The sequence below is a fragment of the Octopus sinensis genome, linkage group LG13, assembly GCF_006345805.1.
Source record: "Octopus sinensis linkage group LG13, ASM634580v1, whole genome shotgun sequence".
In the NCBI taxonomy this organism is placed as follows: domain Eukaryota; kingdom Metazoa; phylum Mollusca; class Cephalopoda; order Octopoda; family Octopodidae; genus Octopus; species Octopus sinensis.
The window spans coordinates 62431534-62441533 of NC_043009.1; the positions used below are offsets into that span (position 1 = coordinate 62431534).

General features: G+C 35.0%; 1 protein-coding gene across 4 annotated transcripts in view; it reads left to right on the top strand.

Moving 5' to 3' along the window:
* Positions 1-1306: 1306 nt before the first annotated feature.
* LOC115218580 (proton channel OtopLc) overlaps positions 1307-10000 on the top strand; it is an 84081-nt gene continuing 75387 nt past the window's right edge. The window contains exons 1-2 of one of the 4 annotated variants that reach the window (XM_036508448.1): positions 1307-1382; positions 8980-9365. In XM_036508448.1, coding sequence (XP_036364341.1) covers positions 9053-9365 — 313 coding nt within the window. In that variant the 5' untranslated portion in view covers positions 1307-1382; positions 8980-9052. The remainder of the gene's footprint in view (positions 1383-8979; positions 9366-10000) is intronic. The other 3 variants (XM_036508449.1, XM_036508450.1, XM_029788472.2) reach the window with 3 other exon arrangements.

Sequence of the window (10000 nt, forward strand, 5' to 3'; positions counted from 1 at the left end):
CTTGAAATAAACTGAATAATGACATACAGACAGACAGAAAGCTAATTCAAAGACTACGATCCAATCCATCATTGGAACTGTAAAAATCTGTAAAACTTTCCAGAAGTTTATCATTTAAATGTATATGAGCATATCTATATATGCAACTATATGCATGAGAATGCATACTTAAAGCAAAACATACAAATCTGCACACGTACATACATATATACATATATACATACATGCATACATACATACAAAAATATCCTGTTGTTGATGCTGAAATTCCAATGAAGGAAACTTGGATCCAGGTTAGAAACCGGCTCTTTCTCTATTGGCAAGAAATCTTGAAAGAAAACTGAACAATGACATACATACATACATAAACACACGCAAATCTTTTTATGAGGATGAAAGACAGGAAGAGAGAGAGAGAGAGAGAGAGAGAGAGAGGAGAGAGAGAGAGAGAGAGAGAGAGAGATAGTGAAAGTGTGAAAAAGAATTTCACAGATAAGATATTAACCTTTGATAGCATGTAGGAAAGATACAAATCTCAGGAAATGACGATTGTCAATGTCATGATTACAGGTGTGGAAACCTGCCGGATGACAGCTGGTTCTTTATTTATCTCCCACCACCGCTCGTCAACTGATGTTGTTTGTATTTACGTTCCCGCAACTTAGCGGTTCAGCATAAAAACACACCGATTGAATAAGTTCCAGGCTTTAAAAAAAAAAGTACTAGGGCCTTTTTGTTCGACTAAAATTTTTCAAGGCGGTGCCCCAGCATAGCCGCAGTCTAATAACTGAAAATACAAGCAAAGGAATAAGTTTCAACGATTTAATTCCATTGTATCCCTATTTTGTCGCACGAATGACTTAGTATGTTACCTTCCATCGTTTTGACAAACGCTTGAAATGGTGTATCTCTTCTTATAAGACACAATGCATTCGGCCGGCCACCCCACCCCACCCCACCCATTACATGCGATCACATTGTGACGATAGCTGAAGTTGCTTTGAAACTGAGGTAAATAATGGGTGCATTCTCTCTTCTAACCTTTTGTTAACATAACATCTTCGAACTTATAGATACAAAAAAAATACCAAAGAAAAAGTTAAAAGGTAAAATAGAAAACGATCCTCTCCTGTTACCGAAAGATACATACCTTGAGATTGTCAGCTGTGTGACCTGATATAATTACGTAAATGTAATATTATTATTCAAAAGGAAATTCGAATCGAGAAGTGAGATTTCAGGATAGAATTTAAACCAAGAAAATTTGCAGCCTCGTTCTGAATCTGTCGGCTGTCATTCATTGTTGTACGACTGATTAAACGTGGTGTTTAGTTTGAGGAAGAAATTAAACAATATAATAGAAAACATCTACAAACCATTTGGTATGTTGGCACCTTTTTTGCTTTTATTTTCGATTTTAGTTTCTTACTCTATTACTGCTGTTATTGTTGATTCCTATAAACCAATGGTCAAAGATGTTCGAGTTTTGTTCATCCCGTTGTTTGTTGGGTTTTTCTTTTTCCTATATCTAGAACTACATTGTTCAGTGTGTCTTCTCTTCTTTACCAAGACAATAGTGTGTGATTTGGTTGCTATTTCTAGTAAGTCAAACAAGCACATTAAGGTCCCATCATTTTTTTTTTAATATAACGTTCACGAAATATCCTATGACTAACAATAATTAATAATTGTTTTCTGACATAAGCATGAAGCCAGAAATTTTAGAAGGGAACAGTCGACTGGTACTTTATTTTTATCGACCCCTGGGGGACGAAAAGCGAAGTAGAGACTTCGGTGATATTTTAACTCGGAGCATAAATAGCTGGAACAAATACCGCAAGACATTTTAAACGATGGTCTTAGAATTCTACCAATCCACTGCCCCGAGACAACAAATTAGTAGCAAGAATGAAAAAAAGCCAACGATGAATAGAACAGCGATAAGGACTACGAAAACAATTTGTATTGTTATTGATAGTGTTTTTATTGATTATGTGTGGCGAGTGGGGCGGCGAGTGAAGAATGGAGTAGGGATTACAAATAGATTGACAAAGCGATAAAATACAATGGACATGATAAAGACATACCTGTAACATGCATTAGCGTGTATGCATGTGTACGTGTGCGCGTGTGTGTGTGTGTGTATGTGTGCACATTCTCACACAAAATTAATACTTACTTGCATACAATATACATATGAAAATAATAATGATTGTGTTTCATTTGGCAGAATGATAGATAAATATAGATTAGAGTTCAATAATATGTGCTAAAATTCTATATTCTTTACAATACAACACAGAACAATATACCACAATACATCATTATAAAAAAAAACAATACATCACAATATAATATAATATATTACAATACGAAATAATCAAACATATCGCAACAAATTAAAGCATAGAATATTACAGAATAACTACATTACAATATAACAGAATACATAGTTTAGCACAACACAAAACAATGTTTTACAATATAGTATAACACAATGTGGAAGCGCAATGGCCCAGTGGTTAGGGCAGCGGACTCGCGGTCGGAGGATCGCAGTTTCGATTCCCAGACCGGTCGTTGTGTGTGTTTATTGAGCGAAAACACCTAAGAGCTCCACAAGCCTCCGGCAGGGGGGGGGCGACTCCTGTTGTACTCTTTTACCCAAACTTTCTCTCGCTCTTTCTTCCTGTGTCTGGGGGGAACACATACGCCGGAAAACCGGGCCCATGAGTCTGGCTAGGCTTGAAATGGGCGACGAATAATACAATGCATTCCAACGGAGCACAGTAGGGAACAATACAATATAGTCGACATATTACAATATATTAATATATAATATAAGCGAACAAAATGTGCAATACGGTTCAAACATGACAGGATACAGTATAATACTATATTGTATATTGTAGCTATATTGTATCATTACAATATAGTACAATAACAACAAAATATTTTGATAATGTCTGCTTATCGTTGTATTTTTTGTCACCAAGTGATTCAAGTAATTTGCACCCGAGTAGCTTTAACTATCTCATTTTATTTCTATCCAACATTTCGATCAGTCTACCATCTTACCGTCTTCAGGTGTCCTATTACCGTATTCGACGTATATCCTATTTTCTAAGTAGGGTGAGTATATATGTGTGTGTATGGGAGGGTATATGCGCATTTGTGAGTATTTCTCTGTGTACGTACGTATGTATGTATACAGGGTGTGTGTATGTATATGTGTGTGTGTAAAAAGGTTGAATGTAGATTCGTCTTTAATTTGGAGGTTTCCAAAAAAAAACTATTTCTAACATACATTCTTCATATTTTACTGGTAGCTTACAGGTGTAAATTTATGAATATGAAAATAATACTTGTATATGGTGTGTTGTGAATTCAGGAAAGAGATCTCATAAAACTCAACAATTTTGATAAAAATGGAGAAGTGAAAGTGTGAAAATAGAGAATTTAATTCATGTAGACGATCGTTTCGTACAGCGATATAAAAATCATGCAAATTCATGGTTGAATAGAATTAATTAATTAAATTAACTAGATTAAATTAAATTAATTATATATCACTGTACTCTTCAGTGCAAGAAGTATAAACAAAATTTTTTACAAAGGACTTGAGAAAGGAACTGGACTCACACATATCTTACTTCCTCATAAGAATAAATATGAATCTCTTATATTCTATTCTGCTTTTTCCTTTCTCAAATCTTTTGTTAAAATTTTGTTTATGCTTCCTGCACTGAAGAGTATAGTGATATATAATTAATTTAATTTAATCTAATTAATTTAATTAATTCTATTCAACCATAAATTTGCATGATTTTTATATCGCTGTACGAAACGATCATCTGCATGAATTTAAATTCTCTTATAAATTTTAACGCCTTCTCTTCTCCATTTTTATCAAAATTGTTGAGTTTTATGGGATTTCTTTCCATAAATTCACAACAATATACAAATATATACATGTATATATTATATGTATGTGTGTGTATGTATGTATACATATATGTGTGTGTATATGTATGTGTGTATACACACACACACACACACACACATATATATATATATATATATATATATATATATATATATTAGAAATAATTATTTCTAAAATAGATGCAAGAGTAGACATGATTGTGTAAAGGCTTTATATCAAACCCAGACGGATGAAAAGCAATAGACGACGCCATCGTGATTTGAGCTCAGAACGTTAAAAGCCGTAACTAAGTACCCCTAAGACAGCCAATCCAATGCTCTTCTGATTCTTCGATACGCCTCTAGGATTTGAGAGTTTAAGATCCAAAATGAAAGTTTATTTCTCGGTTCTTTTTAATAAAGATGTTATAACATGTAACTTTAACATTACAGTTTTCCTCTCTTACAAAAATAATCAAAAACACCAATTATTTTATTTATTTATTTATCTATTTATTTGTTAATTTATTTGCAATTTAAAGAACAAGAAAATTCTGGCTATTTTGATCCGAATATCATCCTGCAATAATAAGATCGTAGCTTATATTCTATTTCAATCTTTTAGACGTTTCCGCTTTCCAACTTTGAGATGAAAGGAAAATTAATAATTGAATATAATTAACGAACCTAAATCATAGTTTTAAGTTTTGTTTTTGTTTTCTATCTTTTTTGTGACTGGTTTATATGCAAAGCTTTATGTTCTGCAAATAACAACCTGAATTTTTTGTTGGACCTTAAATCGAAAATTATAGGGAGAATTTTAGATTCCCAATTGATTTAAATTGCAGTTGGACATATTACACTGAAAATGAACAGAAAGGTCTTAAATCGGACATACCTGACAATCTTCCCACAGGTATTATCATTCATCTATCCACGGAGGTGAAATGAGCCTATTCCCAAAACAAAAATAAAAGCCCTTTGTGAGGACTTTTATTTTTGTTTTAGGAAGAGGCCGTCAGTTATTTAAGGGTCCCGCCTTGGTTCCCCAAGCTTCGGGTTGATCTTATGAAGTATTTCCCCGACCGTAGTCCCTGATCCCAGATCAGATATGATCCTACGTTATTTCAGTACTTATCTTTATTGTATGATTTCATGGTGCTGTTGACTGACTGCAGCTTTGAGTGTTAATTATGTTTATATGACGAAGTATACATTCCTTGTATCAGTCATTACGAATGAAATGTCAGATTTTGAACCGAAAGTTTATTTTATTTTATCTCAACAAAAAGCAATGCAGTTAATCAAAGTATGCACCTAAATTATCAACACAACTTTGCCCTTTTGTTCGATAGCTTCTTTATGCCAGCAGCAAAGAATTCTGGAGAGCAACAGGTGATGAAATCACGAAAGGCTGTTTTTTGCATCTTCTTCAGATTTGAATTTTTTTTCCTTGCAAACTGTTGTCTAATGCCTGGAAAACGTGATAGCCAGTTGGTGCAAGGTCTGGAGAATATGGTGGATGATAGAATGCTTCCAAGTTCAGTTCCTTTAATTTGAATAGCGTTCTTTGTGCAACATATGGTTGAGCATTGTCTTGCAAGAGAATTGGCCTCTCTCTTTTGACCAATCTCGGTTGTTTAATTGCAAGTCCACTCATCATTTCATCCAATTGGTTGATGTATACAACCGCTGTAATTGACTTACCTGGTCTCATGAAGTTGTAGTCGATGACACCAGTGCTGGACCACCAGACAGATACCATTAGCTTTTTTAGTGAATATTCTTTTTTTGGATTGTGTTTTGTCACTTCGTCTCTATCCAACCATCGTACAGAACGCTTGCTATTGTTGAAAAGGATCCATTTTTCATCACACGTAATAATGCGATGCAAAAATGATTCGCTTTTATGCTGTGACGGCAAAGAACAGCAAGTTTCAAGACGACGTGTCATTTGATGCTCGTTCAGTTCGTGTGGTACCCACTTGTCCAGCTTCTTTACCTTGCCGATTTGTTTCAGATGGTCCAATACAGTTGGAATCGAAACATCAAACCTTGCTTTTAACTCACACGTAGTTTGAGATGTATCCACTTCCACTAGTTTCCAACTCATCATTATCCACCTTGGTCTCAGGTCTGTCACAGGGTCTGGTATTCAAGAGTAAAAGTCACCAGACCGGAACTTCTCAAACCATCGACATACAGTGCGCTCATTCGCTACATCTTCACCAAACACTTCATTGATGTTTCGAGCTGTCTGGAAGGCATTGGTTCCACGACGGAACTTATATTCATAAACAATACGAATTTTTTATTTACCCATGGGTTCACAAGACTTGATTTACGAGGGAAAACTCACAATATAATCAGACATCATGAATTGCATTTCGAAAAGTGATGATGTAAACTCTTCAATGTTGTAAAACAAAGAATTATCAGGATAAAACATTAGAGTTAAACGGCTGTCAATCTTGGTGCATCAGAAAATCGGACATTTCATCCTTAATGACCCGATAATATATATATATATATATATATATATATATTATATATATATATATATATATATATATATATATATCTATCACCTTCGAAACACGCTGGAGTTGAACTAGGGACAGCTGATGAAGGGGATTTTTCCTTGTGTAGTTTGTCTTGTACTCTGTTTTTTCGTTGTAAAAAAAAGGTCCGTTCCATGCTTGTTTTTACGTTTTCGTTCTCGTTGAGTTCTGCGTCTATTGTGTCGTGTCCTGTACACACGTATATATATTATATATGCATGATATATACATGTAGATGTAGGTACGTACATATATGTTTGTATGTATGCATATATTTTATTTATTACACTATTGTATGACTGAGCGCCCTCGCGTCGATTCGATTCGTTTCGTTTCGTTTCTTCTTCTTCTCCCAGTACAGTTATATATATATATATATATATATTATATAATATATATATATATATATATATATATATATATATACCAGTGATTTACTGCGGGTTAGTTGTGTCGAATAAGTGAGAAATCGTTATTTAAAGCCACGTGGTGAACACTGCACAGCAAAAGTTGTTCTCAATCAACCAGTTCATTTACTAAACGACGTATGTATGTACGCACGTAAGCCTGTAAGCATACGTGATTACAAATATATGCAAGGAATGTCTCTACAGATATGTGTGGGGGTATATATATATAATTGTATATATCTATGTAATATTATATAATATATATCTATATATATATTATATATAATATATATATATATATATATATATATATAGATATGTATATAATATATAGATATGTATATATATATATGTATATATGTATATATGGTAAATATAGATATGTATATATATATATTGTATATATATATATAGATATGTATATATATATGGTGTATATATATATATTATATATATATAATACATATATATATATATACATACATCATTATATATATGCATATATATATACATTATATATATATGCATATATATATATATATATATATATATATATATATACATTTATATGATTCATTCTGTAAATAAGAAATATGGAACTGTTTGTAGTTTTTTTATTATTATTATTAATTAATTAATTAATTAATTAGCATGTGGGATTATCAAAATTGTTAAAAGATCTGGCAAAATGCCTAGCGATTTTTATTCTGGCTCTTTACGTTGTTTAGTTCAAAACATGCTAGGGTCGATAAAACGATTGCGTTAATCTAATGCAGGGGTGAGGGAAACCCCGCCCGCGGGCGCAATTGCGCCAGCGAGCCCATTTCATTGCGCCCGCAGGCTGGTATATTCGTATGTACAAAATATAGTAAATTTTTCAATTATATAATTTATACAATATGCGTATGCCTATTTGCGACGTAATTCGCGTTTCCACAACGACTTAAAACGGTTAGACTCGGGCATAAAATCGTCCGGTAATTGCCATTTGTATGGAAATTTTGTTTCCACTATGGAAGCACTCCGTCGGTTACGACGACGAGGGTTCCGGTTGATCCGAATCAACGGAACAGCCTGCTCGTGAAATTAACGTGTAAGTGGCTGAGCACTCCACAGACACGTGTACCCTTAACGTAATTCTCGGGGATATCAGCGTGACACAGAGAGTGACAAGGCCGGCCCTTTGAATAAGGTACAACAGAAACAGGAAGAAAGAGTGAGAGAAAGGTGTGGTGAAAGAGTACAGCAGGGATCACCACCATCCCCTGCCGGAGCCTCGTGGAGCTTTAGGTGTTTTCGCCCAATAAACACACGCAACGCCCGGTCTGGGAATCGAAACCGCGAGTCCGCTGCCCTAACCACTGGGCCATTGCGCCTCCACTTGTTTCCACTATAAAACACATATTGCTAGGTTTGTACCCCGCCCCCTCTTGAGACCCAACTACACTCTATCTGAAAAATATAGAATACCGCATAAGTAATATAAAGGTCCTAAATTGAGTGGCGGTGTAAATGAAAATGTTACGCGTTAATTTAATGTGTTAAAATTATCTTTATTAATTCATATCGAACTATACATAGATATATGCAAGATCTACACAGAGTTATAACCTTTTTCTTTGGAAATGTTCACCCGCTGAACTAAAATGTTTCCCCGCCCCTGCTCTTATGCAAGAGAGGATATTAGCAATTAACTCCTCCCTCGCAAATTTACGACCTTTTCTCTCCTTAAGGAATTATAATTAACTAATTAGATAATAAAATGTGTGTATATGTGCGCGTGTTTATAAGTATATACATGCTTCTGTGTATGTGTGTGGACAGAGAGAGAGAGAGAGAGAAACTGAAGATTAGAACGTTGTCTCTGTTATTGTCTTTAAAGCTTTATAAATATTTAATCTGTATCAAAGAAGAATAATCCAGTTTGTTGGTTCACGGAAAAGTATAAATCACAAATTAAAAGCAGTTTCTTTGTTTCAGATTGTCGGAGTGTTGTTTTATTTCTTTTATTTCTTATTATTTTGAAACCTTTTTGTTTTACTGTTTTTCGTTTCTAATCAATTGTTTTTCTTTATTGTTTCTTTCAGTTGGGTCCCAGCAGCCAATCAGGGGGAAGAACAGCCAGACCCGAACAGCAATTTGGCCAATGGTTCATGGCAAATGGATTTACCGCATGGCATTCTCAAGAACAGTCCCACGGGATTGGCAAATCACAATGACAACAGTCCTAGGAATACTGGAAGTACGCCGACAGAAATCGGAAACGGAAGTGACGTAGGCTCAGACAATATGACCAGCGTCTCGGCTACCGGTGTAGGTAGTCGGACGTCGCTGGTCAAAAAAAAGGTTGTGCATTCCCTGCCCCAAAATAACACAGTATTACGTTATGATCCATCGACGGAGTTAACCGAAGCTTTAATTATAGGCCCAGAAGAAGGGAAAGGCAGCCATATTTCACACAATGGCGACGCAGGTTAGTTAGAGATTACATACAAAATCAAATTCTGGCGCTTACTGGATTTCAGCGATATTATTATATCAACTGGCTCGATTAAAATTTCGGAACCGATAATATCGAGTGACACATATTGCTTATCGTTTCGTGATATCACATTCCGTCTTCACACCGATCACAACTCAAGTGTGCATTATTCGATCGTCGTATGAGGATGTTGATGGTGATAGTAATGGTTGTTGTGATGATGATGATGATGATGATGATGATGATGATGTTGATGGTGATAGTAATGGTTGTTGTGATGATGATGATGATGAGGATGTTGATGGTGATAGTAATGGTTGTTGTGATGATGATGATGATGATGATGATGATGAAGATGTTGATGGTGATAGTAATGGTTGTTGTGATGATGAGGATGTTGATGAGGATGATGAGGATGTTGATGGTGATAGTAATGGTTGTTGTGATAATGGTGATGATGATGATGATGAATGAGAGGAACGTAGCAAGGATGGTGGTGTTAAATGATCATAATGATGGTGATGTGATGGTGATGACGGCGTCTAACAACTTCTGCAGGTGTCTAACGATAAGCTGTGTTGTTTTACCACAGAGCAGGGAGTGGCGTCCTACGGCCCGCGGGCCAA